Source organism: Macaca nemestrina, chromosome 12 (genome assembly GCF_043159975.1).
Source record: "Macaca nemestrina isolate mMacNem1 chromosome 12, mMacNem.hap1, whole genome shotgun sequence".
NCBI lineage: Eukaryota > Metazoa > Chordata > Mammalia > Primates > Cercopithecidae > Macaca > Macaca nemestrina.
In genome coordinates this window covers 15,904,197-15,925,665 of record NC_092136.1, presented here as the reverse complement: position 1 = coordinate 15,925,665, position 21,469 = coordinate 15,904,197, and the positions used below count along the sequence as shown (strand labels likewise).

General features: G+C 48.8%; 1 protein-coding gene across 4 annotated transcripts in view; it reads right to left on the bottom strand.

Moving 5' to 3' along the window:
- LOC105496061 (solute carrier family 43 member 1) overlaps nt 1-10,721 on the bottom strand; it is a 32,752-nt gene extending 22,031 nt beyond the window's left edge. The window contains exons 1-3 of one of the 4 annotated variants that reach the window (XR_011610556.1): nt 9,637-10,721; nt 8,974-9,423; nt 8,152-8,318 (exon numbers count right to left, since the gene is read on the bottom strand). Coding sequence is in view for 3 of the 4 variants with exons in the window: in XM_071074581.1 (XP_070930682.1) it covers nt 8,152-8,318; nt 8,974-9,326 (520 nt within the window). In the remaining variant the exon portion in view is untranslated. The remainder of the gene's footprint in view (nt 1-8,151; nt 8,319-8,973; nt 9,424-9,636) is intronic. The other 3 variants (XM_071074581.1, XM_071074580.1, XM_011766095.2) reach the window with 3 other exon arrangements.
- Between the last annotated feature and the right edge of the window lie 10,748 nt (nt 10,722-21,469).

Here is a 21,469-nt window from a genome sequence, read left to right as displayed (position 1 = left end):
CCTCTGCCTAAATTCTTAGAAACAGAGGCTCCGTTAGCTGTGATACCCTTATAGGTAGGTCAGAGGACGTGGCCAGGTAACCCCAAAGCCAATATTAGCGAATGCTTCAATAATGAGTTCCAGGCCAGGCACAGTGCCTCACATCTGCAATCCCAGCACTTTGGGAGGCTAAGGTGAGAAGATCACTTGAGCCCAGGAGTTCAAGACCAGCCCTGACAACATAGTGAGAACCTGTCTCTACAAAAAAATAAAAATAAAGAATTTAGCCGAGGCTGGGTGCAGAGGCTCATGCCTGTAATCCCAGCACTTTAGGAGGCCAAGACAGGTGGATCACTTGAGGCCAGGAGTTCAAGACCAGCCTGGGCAACATGATGAAATCCCGTCTAGGCCGGGCGCGGTGGCTCAAGCCTGTAATCCCAGCACTTTGGGAGGCCGAGGCGGGTGGATCACGAGGTCAGGAGATCGAGACTATCCTGGCTAACATGGTGAAACCCCGTCTCTACTAAAAATACAAAAAACTAGCCGGGCATGGTGGCGGGCGCCTGTAGTCTCAGCTACTTGGGAGGCTGAGGCGGGAGAATGGCGTGAACCCGGGAGGCGGAGTTTGCAGTGAGCCGAGATCACGCCACTGCACTCCAGCCTGGGAGACACAGCGAGACTCCGTCTCAAAAAAAAAAAAAAAAAAAAAAAAAGAAATCCCGTCTCTACCAAAAATACAAAAAAATTAGCTGGGTGTGGTGACACAGGTCCGTAATCCCAGCTACGCGGGAGGTTGAGGCAGGAGAATCACTTGAACCTGAGAGGCGGAGGTTACAGTGAGCAGTGATTGCGCTGCTGCACTCCAGCCTGGGTGATGAAGCAAGACTGTCTCAAAAAATAAAAATAAAAAATAAAAAATTAGCCGTGCATGGTGGTACATGCCTGTGGTCCCAGCTACTTAGGGGGATGAGACCTAAGGATCACTTGTATCCAGGAGGCCGAAGATGCACTGAGCCGTGTTTGTACCACTGGACTCCAGCCTGGGTAAGAGAACAAGACCCCATCTCTAAAATAATAATAATTGTAATAATAATAATGAGTTCCTCATTTGTTGAACTCTTTATATTTTTGTTAAATGATATCATTTGATCCTTACATCACTGTTCTTTGGGAGAAAGGTTGACAATTGTCCAGTTTGTTTTATAGACTTGGAAAGAATGGAGATCCAGAGAAGATAAGGTCATATGCAAATAACAGCAAAGCCAGGTCCAGAAGGTAGTAACAATCCCATCTGTAGTCTGAAATGTTATCTGCTTCCTCTCATTTCATTTTCACAACAGTGCTATAAGGTAGGGATTACTGGCCCCATTTTACCATATGGGGTAATTGAGGTATTAAGAAAATTAGGTGCCGGTGCGGTGGCTCATGCCTGTAATCCCAGCACTTTAGGAGGTCAAGGAAGGTGGATTACCTGACGTCAGGAGGTCGAGACCAGCCTGCCCAATATGGTGAAACACCATTTCTACTACAATTACAAAAATTAGCCAGGCGTGGTGGTATGCACCTGCAGTCCCAGCTACTCGGGAGTCTGAGGCAGGAGAATCGCTTGAACCTGGGAGGCGGAGGTTGCAGTGGGGTGAGATCGCACCACCACACTCCAGCCTGGGCAACAGAGCGAGATAAGAAAAGAAAGAAAAAGAAAATTAAGTAACTGGCTTCAATCACCCAACAGCACATAGCAGAGTTGGAAGCCTGCCTCTTGCCACACACTATGGCAACATACATTCCTGGTCTATGTTCTTGGGACACTATAGAGGAAGACTGACACCCAAAGTGAATAAAGTTCCAAGAAGCAGAAAGCAGACACTTTTGATCATGCAGCATGACTGAGGCCGATCAGGGAACAGCACCCGCAGTCAGCCCGACAGCCTCAAGGATTAAGGCTGGGGTCCCTTGAAGGGAAGAGAGGTAGGTAGAGATAGGCATGTTGTACCCTACTTTGCAAGAATGGACAAATAAGTCCTGGAAAATTTAAAAAATTAGCCAGGTGTGGAAGCACACGCCTGTAATCCTAGCTACTCAGGAGGCTGAGGTGGGAAGATCACATGAGTACAGAAGTTCGAGGCTGCAGCAATGATCGCACCACTGCACTCCTGCCTGGCTGACAGAGTGAGACCCCATCTCAAAAAGAAAACAAAACAAAAAAACAACAAATAAATTCTGAGAAAAGGACCGGGCACGGTGGCTCCCACCTGTAATCCCAGCACTTTGGGAGGTAGAGGCGGATGGATCACTTGAGGCCGGGAGTTTCAGAAAAGCCTGGCCAACAGGTGAAACTGCGTCTTTACTAAAAATACAAAAATTAGCCAAGCATGGTGGTACATGCCTGTAATACCAGCTACTCAGGAGTCTGAGGCAGGAGAACTGCTTGAACCCAGCAGGCAGAGGTTGCACTGAGCCCAGATGAAGCTATTGAACTCCAGCCTGGGTGACAGAGACTCTGTCAAAAGAGAAAAAAAAGAAAAGAAAAGAAAAGAAAAGGAAAGAAAAGAAATTAATTCTGAGAAAAAGAGAGGAATTCACTGTGGTCACCTCTAGTAATCCCTAACAGCCAGATTTAGAAGCATACCCACTTCTGGGCAATTTACAACACCCGGTGGATATCTCACACTATACACAAAATCAACTCAAAATGGATCAAGGATCTAACTATAAGAGTTAAAACTACCAAACTCTATGAAAACACAGGCCGGGTGTGGTGGCTCACACCTGTAATCCCAGCACTTTGGGAGGCCAAGGCAGGTGGATCACGAGGTCAGGAGACTGAGACCATCCTGGTCAATATGGTGAAACCCTGTCTCTACTAAAAATACAAAAATTAGCCAGGCATGGTGATGGGCGCCTGTAGTCCCAGCTACTCAGGAGGCTGAGGCAGGAGAATTGCTTGAATCCAGGAGGCAGAGGCTGCAGTGAGCCAAGATTACGCCACTACACTCCAGCCTGGGCGACAGAGCGAGATTCCGTCTCAAAAAAAAAAAAAAGAAAGAAAGAAAACACAGGCCGGGCGCGGTGGCTCACACCTGTAATCCCAGTACTTTGGGAGGCCGAGACAGGCGGATCACAAGGTCAGGAGATCGAGACCATCCTGGCTAACACGGTGAAACCCAGTCTCTACTAAAAATACAAAAAACTAGCCGGGCGCGGTAGCGGGTGCCTGTAGTCCCAGCTACTCGGGAGGCTGAGGCAGGAGAATGGCGTGAACCCAGGAGGTGGAGCTTGCAGTGAGCCGAGATCGTGCCACTGCACTCCACACTCCAGCCTGGATGACAGAGCGAGACTCCGTCTCAAAAAAAAAAAAAAGAAAACACAGGTGTAAATCTTTGTGACCTGAGATTAGGCAATAGTTCCTTAAACATGACACCAAAACACAAGTGGCAAAAGAGAAAAATAGGAAATTGGACTTCAATGTTAAAAACTGTTGTGCACTAAAAGACACCAAAAGAAACTGAAAGACAACCCAGCAATGGAAGAAACATTTTTGCAAATCATATATAGAAGACCTATATCTAGAATATAAAGAACTCTTACATCTCAGTAATAGAAAGATAACCTAATTTTAAAGCGGGCAAAGGATCTGAATAGACCTTTCTCCAAAGATATACCAAAAGCCAATAAGCACATGAAAAGATGCTCAACATCATTGGTCAGCAGGGAAACACAAATCAAAATCACAAAAATACTCTTTACATCCACTAGGATGGCTATGATAAAAAAAAGATGGGCAGGCCGGGCGCGGTGGCTCACGCCTGTAATCCTACCACTTTGGGAGGCTGAGGTGGGCAAATCACTTGAAGTCAGGAGTTCAAAACCAGCCTGGCCAACATGGCGAAACCCCATCTCTACTGAAAATACAAAAAATTAGCCAGGCATGGTGGTGGACGCCTGTAATCCCATCTACTCAGGAGGCTGAGACCAGAGAATTGCTTGAACCCGGGAGGCGGAGAGGTTGCAGTGAACTGAGATCGTGCCATTGCATTCCAGCCTGGGCGACAGAGTGAGACTCCGTCTCAAAAAATAAAAATAAAAAATACAAAAAGATGGGCAACGACACATATTGTTCAGGCTACAAAGAAAGTGGAACACACATCACTGCTAACAGGAATGTAAAATAGGCTGGTCCCACTGCAGTGGTGTTTACACCTAATCGATCAAAACCAGTTCCTTCTCCACTCCCACTGCTTCACTTGGCTAGTCTTAAAAATACATATATGAGAAATTTAAAATTAAAAAATTAAAATTAAATTTTAAAAAATTTAAGGGAGGCCGGGCCCAGTGGCTCACGCCTGTAATCCCAGCACTTTGGGAGGCTCAGGTGGGGTGGATCACCTGAGGTCAGGATTTCGAGACCAGCCTGGACAACATGGTGAAACCCCGTCTCTACTAAAAATACAAAAATTAGCCGGGCATGGTGGCGGGCGCCTGTAATTCCAGCTACTCAGGAGGCTGAGGCAGGAGAATCGCTTGAACCCAGGAGGCAGAGGTTGCCGTGAGCTGAGATAGCGCCATTGCACTCCAGCCTGGGCAACAAGAGAGAAACTCCATCTCAGAAAAAAAAAATTTATTTTTAAGAATGTGAAATAGTGTAGCCACTTTGAAAAACAATTTGGAGGCCGGGCGCGGTGGCTCAAGCCTGTAATCCCAGCACTTTGGGAGGCCGAGACGGGCGGATCACGAGGTCAGGAGTTCGAGACCATCCTGGCTAACACGGTGAAACCCCGTCTCTACTAAAAAATACAAAAAACTAGCCGGGCGAGGTGGCGGGCACCTGTAGTCCCGGCTACTCGGGAGGCTGAGGCAGGAGAATGGCGTAAAAACCCGGGAGGCAGAGCTTGCAGTGAGCTGAGATCCGGCCACTGCACTCCAGCCTGGGCGACACAGCGAGACTCCGTCTCAAAAAAAAAAAAAAAAAAAAAAAACCAATTTGGCAGCTCCTCAAAATGTTAAACATAGTTACCTTTACAATTGACCAGCAATACCTAAGAAAAATGAAAGAATATGTTGACATTAAAAACTTGTACAAGGGCCAGGTGTGGTGGCTCAAGCCTATAATCCCAACACTTTGGGAGGCTCAGGAGGGAGGATCACTTGAGCCCAGGAGTTCGAGACCAGTCTTGGCAACATAGCATGACCCAGTCTCTACAAAACAAATTTAAAAATTAGCTGGATGTGGTGATGTGGGCCTGTAGTCCCAACTCTTCTGGAGGCTGAGGTGGGAGGATCATTTAAGCCCAGGAGGTTGAAGTTGCAGTGAATTGTGATTGCACCGCTGCACTCCAGCCTGGGTCACAGAGTGAGACCCTGTCTCAAAAAAAAAAAATCCAGAAGAACATTTGGGTCTCACTCTGTGGCCCAGGCTGGAGTGCAGTGGCGCAATCATAGCTCTCTGCAGATTCAAACTCCTGGCCTCAAGTGATCCTCCTGCCTTGGCCTTGAAATGAGCGTGGATTACAGATGAGCCACCACACCCAGCCAGACCATTATTCATAATAGCCAAAACGTGAAAACAACCCAAATGTCCATCAACTGACAATAGAATGCTGGTTGATCCATACAATGGAGTATTACTGAGCAATAAAAAGAAGTCCTGATACATGCTACAAGGATGAACCTTGAAAACATTATGCCAGGCCGGGTGCGGTGGCTCAAGCCTGTAATCCCAGCACTTTGGGAGGCCGAGACGGGCGGATCACGAGGTCGGGAGATCGAGACCATCCTGGCTAACACGGTGAAACCCCGTCTCTACTAAAAAATACAAAAAACTAGCCGGGCGAGGTGGCGGGCGCCTGTAGTCCCAGCTACTCGGGAGGCTGAGGCAGGAGAATGGCGTAAACCCGGGAGGCGGAGCTTGCAGTGAGCTGAGATCCGGCCACTGCACTCCAGCCTGGGCGACAGAGCGAGACTCCGTCTCAAAAAAAAAAAAAAAAAAAAGAAAACATTATGCCAAGTGAAAAAAGCCAATCACAAAAGGCTACATATTACAAGATTCCATTTAAATGAAATGTTCAGAATAGGTAAATCGAACTTTTATCACAGGCAAAGCTATGACAGGAAATAGATGAGTGGTTGCCTAGTGCTTTGGGGGGTGGAGGTGGGGGTGAGAGGAGTCAGTACTGCTAATCCGTACAGAGTTACTTTTGGGGATAAAGAAACTGTTCTGAAATGGACTCTGGTGATGGTTGCACTATTCTGAATACACTAAAACCGTTAAATTATATATTTGAAATGGGTGACTTGTAAGGCATGGAAATTATATCTTAATAAAGCTGTTTTACATATTTTACATATTTAAAAGTGCAGGTGGAAGGATGAGCCCTCAAAAGAGAAGCAGGAGTTTTGGGGGGTTCTAAATACTGTGTGGTGGGTACTGAGGCATATAAATTTGTCAGATGTATGATGTAATCTTCAAGAAAGTTGATTTTAAAGAAACACCACCAGCACCAGGTGGAGAAGGCAGGAAGAAGTTACACAAGGGGTAGGCCAAGCGTGGTGGCTCATGTCTATAATCCCAGCACTGTGGGAGGCTGAGCTGGGTGGGTCACTTGAGGTCAGGAGGTCGAGACCAGCCAGGACAACATGGTGAACACCCATCTCTACTAAAAATACAAAAATTAGCCAGACGAGCTCGCTTGAACCCAGGAGGAGAAGGTTGCAGTGAACCAAGATCATGCCAATGCACTCCAGCCTGGGTGACAGAGTGAGACTTTGTCTCAAAAAAGAAAACAAAAGAAGTAACATGGGAGGCAGTGGCAGGTGTCAAGGGCAGGCAGGGTCTCTCCTATCTCTAGGATAAACTCACAGGGGACTTAGATGTCATGTGGGTCCCTAATAGCCCTCCACTTGGTTCTTGCAGCCACCCTGGTATGTGTATCATTTCATCTCAGGCCTCTTCTTCCCGACCCACCCAGCCATCCCAGCCTGGCTGCCAACCCCACCTCCTCCAGCCCCTATCACCCCATAATTGGGGCCAGGAGGCATGGGAGAGTCGCCATCTCTCGGTGCCACCTGTTGCATCTTTACAGATAACCATGGCTGGATGGGGCAGATCCTGCGGTGGAGCAGCTGCTGTTCAGAGCAGTGATCAAGGCCTCCCCATCTCCACCCCTCAAGGAATCGGTTTTCTCCCATAGTCACATCAGGTGCTGTGCAGCAAGGAGCAACCAGAAGGACACTAATATTTATTAAGCACTGTGGACTTTCACAGCACTCCCATGGAATCGATATTATTATCCCCATTCTGAAGACCAGGCAACTGAAGCTCAGTGCTTAAGGAACTCACCAAAGTCACCAACTGATAAAAGTGATGGAAGCTGGGATTCAAATCCAAGCTAACCTTCCTTCCAAGCTTACTCCATAACACGGAGGTTGTGGAAAGGGGATAAAAAGAGAGGAGAGCCAAATTCCATTTCCTTAGGCAGAGCTTGTCAGCACAGCTCTCTCCTTCCCAGAATAGGAAGACACCCATCAGAGACAAGTCCCAGACACCAGCAGGGGTAACTCCCTGCCCCAAGGCAGCTGCAGACAGCCTAAGGCTGTAGTTACTGCTCCCAAAGAGTGTCAGAATTCCCACTCCCAGGTTCCCGGCCACTCACACAAGGTGATTGAAGTGGAAACCAGAGCCCCCCCACAATGCCCTCCTAGAGGAAATAAGGCTATGTAACTTTGTCCAAATGAGTAATGTGAAAACCTGGGGACTCCCAGGTCCTGAAAAGGGAAGAATGTGGGGCCCTTTACATTCATACTCCACTTTGTGCAGTTCTCCCTTGTCTTATGATAGGCTTATTAAGAAATTCCTCTCCCAGCAGTTCTCCTTCAAAGAGCTCTAGGCCTGGGGCTGTCAGAGGCTTAGGACTCTGCCTATTAGTCCCAGGGTCTGGATGCCCAGCAGGACACCTGGCATTCAGTGACCACTGGATTGGATAAACGAGATAGAGTGGGCAGAGTGCCACTCATTCTTCCCCTGAAGTTTGAAGAGGTCGAGAAGTGAGGCTGTCCAACTGCAGACCCTGCTTTCTGCACCTAACCTGGCCCACCTGGCCACCTAACCTTCTCCGGCTTCCACCTACCCCTTTGCCATCCCTCCCCAGAGCCCACCCAGCCCATTTTCAGGCATACCTGGGCACATGCTGGAATAGAAGCCCTCGTTCTTCAGCATGATCAGCAGGGAGCCCCAGCCCAGGAGCACAGCAGAGAAAAAGAGGTTCTCCAGCACAGCCGTACAGGCCATCCACCAGCGCCTCCGGTACGCCTGTTGCAGCGTGGGGGCCATGCTGGCCGCGAGCCTGCACAGAAACAGAGCGCTGGGTGAAGGGCCCCCCAGTGGCCCCAGGGAGGGGTCCTGCATCATGGTGGCACCCGAGACCTCTCGGGCCAGCCCTCGAGGAGCCCCTCATGGGGGCCCCATAGAGCCCTGGGTTTCCCAGCCGGTGCCACGGAGCTGGCTCCGCGCACACTAGCAGTGCCAGGGGTGCACGCGGCACGAGGCTCCCGCTGGGCCACTATCGGAAACAACGAAGGTCCTGTCTGCGCGCCGCAGCTTCCTGGCAGGCTGCCGGGTTCTCCCACCCAGGCCAGGGCACGCAGGGCCGGGCTGCTGGGGAGCAAGACCGCATTTGCCCAAGCCCCCAGAGGGCAGCAAGAGGCAGAGCGCGCTCTGAAGCACCGCTGGCCCATGTCCGGATTCTCGCGCCAGGAAAGACCCCTAGAAGTTGCAGGAAGAAGGGCAAGTTCCAGGCTACCCTACGACCCCATCTTCCAGTTGCCCCTCCAAGACCTCTCCTCCCCTCTGGGGCCGGGCGACAACAAGCTCTCTCCCTTTCCGTATCAGGCGACCCACGACCCTAGAGTCTCTCCGGCCAAGCCAACAGCTGCCACGTGGAGTGAGACCCAGGACGGGCTCTCCCCAGTTCCCTCCTCCCCTGCGCGCCCCTCACTCACTCCGCAGGGCGCGGGGCACCAGGCTTTGCACCTCGGAACCCACCTGCCCCCTCCAGCCCTGGGAGGGGGCTGGGACTTCGGCAGGAAGTCTGGCGGCTGCTGACTTTATAAGGGCAGCGGTGGCGGATGGGCTGGCGGGCGGGTGTGTTTACCAGAGGGAGGGAAGGAGCCCCAGCTCCCCCCGCCACGGCCGCTGCAGCCTCGGCGGGAGGATAGGGAACGCGGGCGGCGCGGGGGCGGGGAGCTACAACCGGGGTGAGACCGAGGAAAGCGGAGAGGAGAAGGGTAAGAAAGACCCAGAGCGAGCGGAGGAAGCACCAGTCACTTCTTCCAGGGGGTCTCGGTATTCTCATCTGTGAAATGGGGCTTTGGGTTTAAGCGCTCCCGGAGGTCCGCTGGAACTCTGGCAAACGCGCAGCTCTAAGCAGAGGAAGTGCAGCAAGCGGGGGCCTGGGAGGAAAAGAAGAGTCGGAGGGGTCAGAGAAAAGAAAAGGGAAGGACCTGCTTGGCAAGACTGGACACTGTGCCGCGGGACCACGGGCGCAAGTAACGGGCTTTCCTTGGGGAACCTGGCAGTGTCAGCGGGAGCCGGCCTGGGTGTCTTTCAGCGGACGCACAGACGGAGACCCTACGCGCCCCCTCCTCCCTGCCCACGCTGCTCACCTCCGGTCACCGGCAAATGAGCAGCCAGCAGCAGCGGACGGCTTGGGGAGCGCAACGCTTTCGCGGCGCGTCCGGAGTCCCGGGGGCCCAGCCCTGAGCCGCGCCCGCGCTGGGGTCTTCTCTGCGTGCGGGACCCGGCTGCCACGGAGTTTCAGCCTGACAGCCCGGTGGCCTCCCCTCCGCTGTCCCCTCGGAAGAAGCGGGGGAACTGGGAACCCGCCGGGGGCCAGAGGTCTGCGAAGCCGGGCTTGGAAGAAGTGGATCTGCGGAGTTGATAGTTGTATTTACACGCGTCCAGAGCTGCGCCCCGAGGTGGGGGCGGGGGCTCCCTTCCCTTCCCCTCCCCTTAGGTCGAGTTTCACGCGCACGTGACTCGCCCGCTGGTCCCGGACACTCTCCCTCTGGCACAGCCCCAGCACCTACACTTCCACCCTGGACCCCCATCTTCTCCCCCAAGCCCCCAGACTGACGTCAGGCAGCGCCCTCTGTATCGTTGTTCAAAACAAAGTGCGATTCGGCTGAAGCCGACTGACAGCGATTCAGGGCCGGCTTGGGTGGGGTTTTGAACTGTGCAGCTGGGAGCAGTGTTTTCCGAGGCAGAATGGCACGGGTTTCTTTGGAGTTAGTCAGATCGAGGTCTGAGTCTTGACGTTTCAACTGACTACCCTGGGTACCTAGGGCAAGTTACCTCTCGGAGCCTCTGCTTCCTCCTCCCTAAATTCGGTTAAAACGGAACCTAACTGCCCAAAGGAATCAGGATTGTGATGCAGGTAAAATGCTGAGCATAGCATTTGGCATAGTAAGCATAATGTTAATTGTTGCTGCTGTCATTATTTCAGAAGACCTGGTGATCGGACGCTTCCAGATCAATAATTGATTGACTCCAGGTAAATCTCTCAGCCTCCCTGAGCCTCAGTTTCCTCATCTGTAAAATAGACTACTATGGTGTGGAGTAATGAGAAGTAATCTCATTACATGTGAGTTTAATTGTGTGTTAAGAGTGCTGCTAATGCATGCTGGGCTTAATACCTAGGTGATGGATTGATAGATGCAATAAACCACCATGGCACACATTTACCTATGTAACAAGCCTGCACATTCTGCACATGTACCCCAGAACTTAAAATTAAAATTAAAATTAAAAAAAAAAAAAGAGTGATAGTGGTGACCAGGTGTGGTGGCTCATGCCTGTAATTCCAGCACTTTGGGAGGCCAAGGCAGGAGGATCGCTTGAGCTCACGAGTTCCAGACCAACCTGGACAACATGGTGAAATCCCATCTCTACAAAAAAGAAAAAAAAAATAGCCAGGCATGGTGGCGTGCACCTGCAGTCTCAGCTACCCAATAGGCTGAGGTGGGAGGATCACTAGACCTGGAGAGATGGAGGCTGCAGTGAGCCAAGATCATGCCACTGCACTCCAGCCTGGGTGACAGAGTGAGACTCTGTCTCAAAAACAAAACAAGAGTGACTACAGAAAGCTCCAAGAAGGCCTTTGATAAAAGGGAACCCCTGAACAGATGAGCCACCAAGCCAAGAGAGGAACTAATGGCTACCATAGACAGGGCATTTTTTAAAATAAAAATATTGTTATTAATTCCTGAAGACATCATGGTCTCACTTGAACCTCATAGCTTTTCACAGAGGGAGAAAACTGTAGGCTTGCAGCTGGAGCAAGGTTAGAGGTAGGATGCAGAGTCAGGTCGGCCTGGCATTTAAGTATGGCCCCTCCCAGAAGGAGAACCGCAAGAGCAAAGGCTTAGCAGTGGGAAAGGCACAAGGAGTTCTCGCTGACCAAAGCACACATCAGGCTCTGACGGTTTAACTTCTTAAAATGCAGTACTGCCTCCCAGAACTTCCAGATCAAGGTCAAACTCCTCAGCTCTGCACAGGGGGCCCTAGAGTCAACTTTCTAAGCTAGGAGGGTCATGGATCCCTTTGAGAATACAAAAGACAGTGGGCGCGGTGGCAGTGGCTCATGCCTGTAATCCCAGCATTTTGGGAGGCTGAGGCAGGAGGATCACTTGAGCCCAGGAGTTTATAGACCTACCTGGTCAACATAGTGAGACCCCTATTTCTACAAAAAATTTAGCTGAGCATGGTGGCATGTGCCTGTAGTCTCAGCTACTGGGGAGGCTGAGGTAGGATGATCCCTGAGCCCGGCAGGTCGAGGCTGCAGTGAGCCAAAATCTCGCCACTGCACTTAAGCCTGGGCGACAGAGACCCTGTCTCAAAACAAACAAACAAAAAAAGAATAAAGATGTTATTGATCTACTCTCGACAAAAATGCTTGCGTGAACATGGACACACACACTCACTGACATTCACATTTCAAGATTTTCATGGACCCTTTCCATGAGACTCTAGTGGTCCATGGACCCCCATGGCTGGAACATTTGCTCTTCCTCATCGCAACCCACATTTCCATGGGGTTGGACTGCCTGCTACATGAGGACACAGGCCTCATTTGGTGTGTTCATTCACTGCTGTGTATCCCAGTGCCCAGAACAGCACCCGCACCTAAGGGGCACTCAGCATATGTGCAATGAAGAGCCAGCCAGCTGGTTTCACACCTCCCAGTCTTTCTACCTGCTATCCCTTCTTGTGGGAACGACAGATTTCCTTCATTTCTTTTTTTTTTTTTTTTTTTTTTTTTGACAGATTCCAGCTCTGTTGCCCAGTTTGGAGTATAGTGGCACAATCTCAGCTCACTGCAACGTCTGCCTCCAAGGTTCAAGCAATTCTCATGCCTCAGCCTCCCAAGTAACTGGGATTACAGGCACGAATCACCCCCGGGCTGATTTTTTTTTTTTCTATTCTTTTCTTTTTTTTTTTTTTTTCTGAGACGGAGTCTTGCTCTGTCACCCAGGCTGGAGTGCAGTGGCCGGATCTCAGCTCACTGCAAGCTCCGCCTCCTGGGTTTACGCCATTCTCCTGCCTCAGCCTCCCGTGTAGCTGGGACTGCAGGCGCCCACCACTTCACCCGGCTAGTTTTTTGTATTTTTTAGTAGAGACAGGGTTTCACCAGGTTAGCCAGGATGGTCTCATCTCCTGACCTTGTGATCTGCCCGTCTTGGTCTCCCAAAGTGCTGGGATTACAGGTGTGAGCCACCGCGCCCGGCCGGTTTTGTTTGTTTTTAATGAAGGCGAGAGTTATCGTCAGGTTTTTGTGTTTAATTAATGGAGGATATACTGGAAAGGACAGAAACCTTAAAGCAGTAGGAGACCACCATAATAGTTCACATTTTGCAGCCATAAAAAGGAATGAGGCCAGGTATGGTGGTTCATGCCTATAATCTTAGCACTTTGGGAGGCGGAGGCGAGCGGATCACCTGAGGTCGGGAGTTTGAGACCAGCCTCACCAACATGGAGAAACCCTGTCTCTACTAAAAATACAAAATTATCCGGGCGTGGCAGTACGTGCCTGTAATCCCAGCTACTCAGGAGGCTGAAGCAGAAGAATCACTTGAATCTGGGAGGCAGAGGTTGTGGTGAGCAGAGATGGCGCCATTGCATTGCAGCCTGGGCAAAAAGAGCGAAACTGTCTCAAAAAAAAATAAATAAAAAATAAAAAAAAAAAGGAAAAAGGAATGAGATCATGTTCTTTGCAGGTACATGGATGAAGCTGGAAGCCATCATCCCCCCCTCAGCAAGCTAACACAGGAACAGAAAACCAAAAACACAGGAATAGAAAACTGCATGTTCTCACTCATAAATGGGAGTTGAACATTGAAAACACATGGACACAGAGGGGGAACTTCACACACCAGGGCCTGTTGAGGAGTGGGGGGTGGGGGGTGAGGGGAGGGAATTTAGAGGATGGGACAACAGGTGCAGCAAACCACCATGGCACACGTATACATATGTGACAAACCTGCACATTCTGCACATGAATCCTGTTTTGTTTTGTTTTGTTTTTAGAAGAAATAAAGAAAAAACAAAGAAAAAGAAGAAACAAGCAAACAAAAATGATTCACATTTAAAATAATAAAAAATAGGTCGGGCATGGTGACTCAAGTCTATAATCCCAACACTTTGGGAGGCCAATGTGGGCAGATCTCTTGAGCCCAGGAGTTCAAGGCCAGCCTGGGCAACATGGCAAAACCCTGTCTCTACAAAAAGTACAAAACAAACAAACAAAATAGCCAGGAGTGGTGGTGTATGCCTGTCATCCCAGCTACTCAGGAGGCTGAGGTGCGAAAATCACTTGAGCCTGGGGGGCGGAGGTTGCAGTGAGCTGAGATCACGCCAATGCACTCCACCCGGGGCAACAGAGCAAGACTGTCTTTAAATAAATAAATAAAATAATAAAAAACAGAGAAGAGGAAAGAGACCTAAGATACATTTCCAAATCTGAATCAATAGGATTTATCAACCTTCTCCCCTGCCCTCAAAACAAATTCCTTCCTCAACTCTGTTCTCCTGACACTACTCATAGGTTACGTATAACAGCATTATCACATTTGCTGTCATGTGGGCTCCTGGCTAGCGGCTGCTTCACAGCTTAGTGGACAAGAACACTGAGACAGGGTGGGTCTAAATCCTGGCTCTGCAGCTGATTATTTGTGCGATTTTGTCCAAATCACTCCATCTCATGAGCCTCATTCTTCCAGTCTGTTAAGTGCTCAAAATAAAAGTATCCAATTCAATTCAGTATGTAATGAATTATTTAGCCTAACAAATAGTTATTATAAATCTTTGGGCCAGGCGCAGTGGCTCATGCCTGTAATCCCAGCACTCTGGGAGGCCAAGGCGGGTGGATCACCTGAGGTCAGGAGTTTGAGACCAGCCTGGTCAACATGGTGAAACCCCATCTCTACTAAAACTACAAAAAATTAGCCGGGTGTGGTGGCAGGTGCCTGTAATCCCAGCTACTCAGGAGGCTGGGGCAGGAGAATCGCTTGAACCCAGGAGACAGAGGTTGCAGTGAGCCAAGATCGTGCCACTGTACTCTAGCCTGAGCAACAGAGCAAGACTCCGTCTCAAAAAAGAAAAAAAAAAAAATCTGCATGAGGAATGTACATAAAATGGTACAGCCATTTTGGAAAACAGTCTGGCAGGTCCTCAAATAGTTAAACATAGAGTTACCACTATAGCCCAGCAATTCCACTCACCCAAGAGCATTGAGAATATCTGTTAACACAAAAATGTGTACACAAGTGTTTATAGCTGTATTATTCATTAGAGCTAAAAAGTGCAAATATCCCAGTAGTCCATCAACTGATGAATGGAGAAACAAAATGTGGTATACCCATACAATGTCATATTATTTGGCCATAAAAAGGAAGTACTGATACATGCTACAACATGGATGAACCTTGATAACATTATGCTAAGTGAAAGAAACCAGACACAAAAGACCACATATTGTATGACTGCATTTATATGAAATGCCCAGAATAGGCAAATCCATAGAGACAGAAAGTAGATTAGTGGTTGCCAGAGACTGGAGAGGGGAGATAATGGGAAATGCGGAATGACTGCTAATGGTATGGGGTTTCTTCTTGGGGTGATGAAAATGTTGTACAATTAGATAATGGTGATCATTGTAAAACTTTGTGAATATACAACACGCTGAATTGTATACTTTATTATATTTTATTTTTTTTGGAGACAAGGTCTCGCTCTGTCACCCAGGCTGGAGTGCAGTGGCAAGATCTCAGCTCACTGCAACCTCTGCCTCCCAGGCTCAAGCAATCCTCCTGCCTCAGCCTCCCGAGTACCTGGGACTACAGGCATGTGCTACCAGGCCTGGATAATTTTTTGTATTTTTAGTAGAGATGGGGTTTTGCTATGTTGCCCAGGCTGATTTTGAACTCCTGGACCCAAGTGCTCCACCCACCTTGGCCTCCCAAAGTGCTAGGATTACAGGTGTGAGCCACTGCTCCCGGCCTAAATTGTATTCTTTAAAAGAGTGAATTGTATAGTGTGTGAATTATATCTCAATTTAAAAACAACAACAACAACAACAACAACCTTTGCATGTGTCAGGCACTAGGGATTCAATGGTGAATAAGACACAGACCCTATCCTCAGAGAACACAGAGCCCAGGGGGAGAGAGTCACAGACAAATCAAGTGTTACACCATCTACAGGAAGCACCATGGAGGAGAGACATGGTGCCACGAGAACATATGCTTAGAGAAGGGGATTTCATCTAGACTGGGGCTCAGGGAGGAATCTTTCAGGGTGAGGCTTATGCTAAGAATTTTCCATGTCAGAATCAGTAGAATTGATCAACCCTCCAGAGGAGTAAACAGCAAATGAAAAATCTTACAACAGGAGGATGCAGAGACAATCCGAGAGCTAAAAGAGGGATGATGTGAACAAAACACATAGGATACAGGGCCTGTGGTGTGACGTTCCAGCTGGAAAGGTAACAAGCTGATTACACTGGATCTTCTGAGACAATAAAGAGTATGCAGTAATCTCAAATGACCGAAACTGGCCTTCCTCCTCCCTAACTTGCCTTGCCTCCATTGTTGCCCGTATCATAAAAGCACCACCCTCTTCCACCCAGTGGCTTAAGACATGAAACTCAAGTCATCCCAGGCTTTCTCCCTGCCTCACTCTCCACATCCAGCCTATCAGTGAGCTTGTGGGTCCTACCACGTAAAGACTTGTCATCTCCAGCCACTACTGTCCCCCAAGCACAGATCACCATCAGCTCAGGCCTGGACTCCTGCAACCCTCTAACCTGGTCTTCCCAATCCTACCACCCACGCATGACCCCACCAGCCCATCGGAATGGACTACTCGAGATGCAGATTTGATCAGGCCACATCCCTTGAAAGGCTTCCTGTGACCCTCGGGGAAATGCACAAACTCCCAATGATGGCCCCTGAGTCCTGTGCCATCTGGGTCTGCCCTCTGTGTTTTTGCCATGGTAACCTCCTTCACACCCATTAATACTCCATGCTCTCTCCTACCTCAAGTTCTTCCTGGGCCTGGAACATTCTCTGCACTAGCCTAGCCAACTAACCCTTCAGATCTTTTGTTTGTTTGTTTGTTTTTGAGACAGAGTCTCGCTCTGTTGCCAGGCTAGAGTGCAATGGTGCAATCTAGCTCAGCTCACTGCAACCTCCGTCTCCTGCAATTATTATAAGCAATTATTCTGCCTCAACGTCCCGAATAGCTGAGACTATAGGCACCCACCATCACGCCTGGCTAATTTTTGTATTTTTAGTGGAGGTGGGTTTTCACCATGTTGGCCAGTGGTCTCGAACTCCTGGCCTCAAATGACCACCCTCCTCGGCCTCCCAAAGTGCTGGGATTACAAGCGTGAGCCACTGCGCCCAGGCAACTCTTCAGATCTTAATGGTCATTTCCTTTAAGTGCCTGACCTCTTGTAGTAACTTGACTGACTCCAGCAATAAATCCTTTTGCAATGTAACCTACGTAACATCTGAGTTTCCCTTTGATAAAACGCATCATATATTTGTTCCTCCGACAGTTCAGAGGGCAAGGGCCTGTGCCCACCTTCCTCACCACTATCCTCTCACCACGTAACACAGAACCCACCACCCACCATGCCTCCTGCCTGACAAATTCCTAACCATCCTTCAAATCTCACTCACCTATTACTTTCTGGAGGGCAGTTTCCCTGAGCACCAAGACAACGGGACACATTCCTTTACACACCCTGCTGAACATCTCTTTTTTGGGGGGCGGGTAGAGATGAGTGTCTCACTGTGCTGCCCAGGCTGACCTCAAACTCCTGGCCTCAAGCGATCCTCCTGCCTCGGCCTTCCAAAGTGCTGGGATTACAGGCGTGAGCCACCGTACCTGGCCACAACTGGTTTAGATTTTCTATCTTCTTTGCCCCAGCACCTAAAACAATGCTTGTCACAAGACTCCTCTCAGGTCAGCCCACAAGAGCTCTTATGAAAATCTCTAAACTGTAGGCTGGGCACAGTGGTTCCCGCTTGTAATCCCTGCACTTTGGGAGGCCGAGGTAGGTGGATCACTTGAGGCCAGGAGTTCAAGACCAGCCTGACCAACAAGGTGAAACCCCCTCTCTACTAAAAATACAAAAATTAGCCAGGCACGGTGGCAGGTGCCTGTAATACCAGCTACTTGGGAGGCTGGGACAGGAGAATTGCTTGAATCTGGGAGGCGGAGGATGCAGTGAGCTGAGATCACGTCACTGTACTCCAGCCTGGGTGACAGACGAAGACTGTCTCAAAAAAAAAAGAAAAAAGAAAAAGAAAAAAAAAAAGTAAATCTCTAAAATTGCATGCAAAATTCTATGTGCATTCAGGAGATAGGCTGTGACTTCTGTCAGATTTTCCAAGTGGCCTAAGATCTGAAAGAAGAACTTTTCCCCAGATGCTAAAGGAGCTTCGAACAGCACTGCCAACACAGACTTCTACTATGAAAAACCATCCCCCTCTAGAATACAAGTTCCAAGAGGGCAAGAATCAAGGACCTTTACCTTTTTTTTTTTTTTTTTTTTTTTGAGACAGGGTCTTGTTCTGTTGCTCAGGCTAGAGTGCAGTTTTGTGACCATGGCTCACTGCAGCTTCAAACTCCCGGGCTCAAGCGATCTTCCCACTTCAGCCTCCTGAGCAGCTGGCACCACAGCCACGTGCCACTATGCCCAACTAATTTTTTTCTTAAGTTGAGACAGTGTCTCACTATTGTGCCCAGGCTGGTCTCAACTCCTGGGCTTAAGCAGTCCTCCCACCTTGGCCTCCCAAAATGCTGGGATTACAGATGTGAGCCCTGTGCCTGGCCTCTTTACCTATTCTGTTAATTGATACATTCCAAGTACCTGGAATGGTGCCTGGCACATTCTTGATGTAGGTGTAAAATGACTAAATATAGTCTCAGACAACTGAAACAGTTATGTAGACAGTATATGTATTGGTTATCTATTGCTGAGTAACAAATTATCCCAAAACACAGTGGCTTAAAACTACATGTATTCTCAGTTTGTCTAGGTCAGGAGATAGGGTATAGCTTAGCTGAGTGTTCTGTCTCAGGGTCTCTCACAAGCCTGCAAAGCGTCAGCCAGGGCTGCAGTCATCTGAAAGCTCAAGTGGGGAAGGATTTGCCTCCAAGCTCACCCATATGGTGAGTGACTCAGTTCCTTGCTGGCTAGAGGCTGCCCTCGATTCCTTACCACCACATGGGCCTCTTCATAGGTTAGCTCACAACATGGATGCTTGCTAGCTTGCTTCATCAGAGTAAACAAGAGGGAAGAACAAGACAGTGAGAGAGTGAGAGAGAGGGAGAGAGAGAATGAGAGGAAGATCAAGAGAGGGAAACAAACAAGACAGACTTTACACTCTCGTAATTTAACCTTAAAAGTAGCACCCCATTACCCTTGCTGTGTTCTGCTTATTAGAAGCAAGTATCTAGGTCTAGTACACACTCAAGGGAGAGGATTATACACAGGCATGAATACCAGGAAGGAGGGATCATTGGAGGCCCCAGTGATCTTTGAGGCTGCCTACTGCAAGACATATACAGAATGTTTTCTCATATAGCATCCGATTTATCTGGGCACCCAGAGCGGAAGGCACACACCAAATGCCTACAGGTCAAGCAGATGATGACAGGGAGGGAAGGCATCAGTGGGGAGGTTTGGCAGACAACTGAGCCTCTGCCCACCCTCCATCAGGCTGATGCCAAGCAGGAATGCAGGTCAACTGTTGTCAGATCTTCCAAATTTTTTTTCTTTTGAGACAGGGTCTTGCTGTCTCCCAGGCTGGAGTGCAGTGGTACAATCTCGGTTCACTGTAACCCCTGCCTCCTGGGTTCAAGTGATTCTCATACCTCAGCCTCCTGAGTAGCTGGGATTATGGGCATGCACCACCAGCCCAGCTAATTTTTGTATTTTTAGTAGAGACGGGGTTTCGCCATGTTGGTCAGGCTGGTCTCCAACTCCTGACCTTGGGTGATCTACCCTCCACCCGCCTCAGCCTCCCAAAGTGCTGGGATTACAGGCACGAGCCACCGCTTCCGGCCCAAATTTTCAAAAGAAGCCAACATCCTAATTTTTTGAGATATTTTCTGATTTTTAAAACGGATAAGCAAAAATACAACCGTTTATTATTTTATTAATTATTTATTATAGCAGTTTATGACTCCTCCCTATGGCAGAAAGTACCTACTTTATTGTTTTGTTTTCTTTTTTTGAGACAGGGTCACACTCTGTCTCCCAGGCTGGAGTGCAGTGGTACAATCTCGGTTCACTGTAACCTCCCCTGCCTCCCAGGTTCAAGTGATTCTCATGCCTCAGCCTCCCAAGTAGCTGGGATTATGGGCATGCACCACCAGTTCAGCTCATTTTTGTATTTTTAGTAGAGATGGGGTTTTACCATGTCAGCCGGGCTGGTCTCAAACTCCTGGCTTCAACTGATCCGCCCACCTCGGCCTCCCAAAGTGCTAGGATTAAAGGCGTGAGCCACCACCCCTGGCCGGCCTAATTGTTATTTCTTATACCCTTTTATGTGTGTTCCAGCCCTCTTACTGTCCACTCCACCCCCGTCCCACTTGCTCATAGGGATCTAACTAATTCACTTTGAGCACTTTCCGCAGCTCTTTGCATGTAGCAGGCCAATAATATTGTTGAATGAAATATGAAACTCGACACATACCTCACAAGGGGCCATTTCCCCCTGTCCTAGAGCAGGGGTTAAAAGTGGTCTCTGGTGTCTAAGTTAGAATCCTGGCTGGATGACTTGCATGCTGCACGACCTTAGGCAAGTTACTAGCTTTTGAGAGCCTCAGCTTTCTCAGCTGGGAAAAATCGTACCTGCCTTAGAGAGTTGTTAGATGGATTAGCTGAAATAATACACGTGAAGAATTTCACAGAGTTTAGCGCACAACAGAAACTCAATAAATGATTTACTGTCACTCACATCATCCATTCCCTTTCTCTCCTCACTGGCTTCCTGCCTCATCACCCTTTAGTCCTTTATCGACCATCTTCTGCCACTGTCTACCTGGCTGGCAGCTCGAGTGAGCCACCACAACGCAAACTTGTCATTATCACTGAACGATTTAAACTCTTCAATAGTTTGCTGTTGCCCTTAGTAGGAGAAAATCCAAACTCCTTATCACAGCTCACCAAGCTGTTGTGGAGCTGTCTGCCCAGGCTCCAAGTCTCATCTTCACCTCCCTTCACACTCAGCACTCCAGCCACACTGAAGCTGAAGCTCTCCTTTCCTGAACGCTCCACCTCCACACTTACCGCCACTTCAACAAAGCCTTTGCAAGTGCCATTGCCTCCAGCTGGAACCTCTAATCCCGCCTCCTACCACCCCTTCTAGATGTTCCGTCTATGTGCTAACAGAGAATTCTTGATGTTTCTTGCTAAACCTGAGGGCATGCACAATATCGATTTTCCTCACCTGTCCTCTCTTCCAAGAACAAGGCCGGCAGAGAATAGGCAAATGATAAAATGTGCGGAATTGTCCACAGCAGCGCTGACCATGAGCAGACAGCGCCACCTGTTGACCGAAATCTGCACTTCAGTACCTGGAAAGGAGCTTTATTGCTTTCTACCCCTAAGACATGAGTAATGGCTTTGAAGTTTTCCAGTACATCCGGTATCTTCATTCCCACCAAACTTAGCAATGAAAAAAGCTAATGTTATTGCATACTTAGTGTATGCTAGGCACTCTCCTAAGTGCTTTGGTTATTAACACGTTTAATTTTTGCAACTACCTAATGAGGTAGGTAACCTTATTGCCATTTTATGATGGGGTAATCGAGGCACATAGTAGTTAAAATGCCTCACCCAAGATCACACTGCTAGAAAATTTCAGTAGAAACTCAAAGTTAAGCAGTCTGGCTTGAACCTGCACTCACAAGCCCCAAACTCAC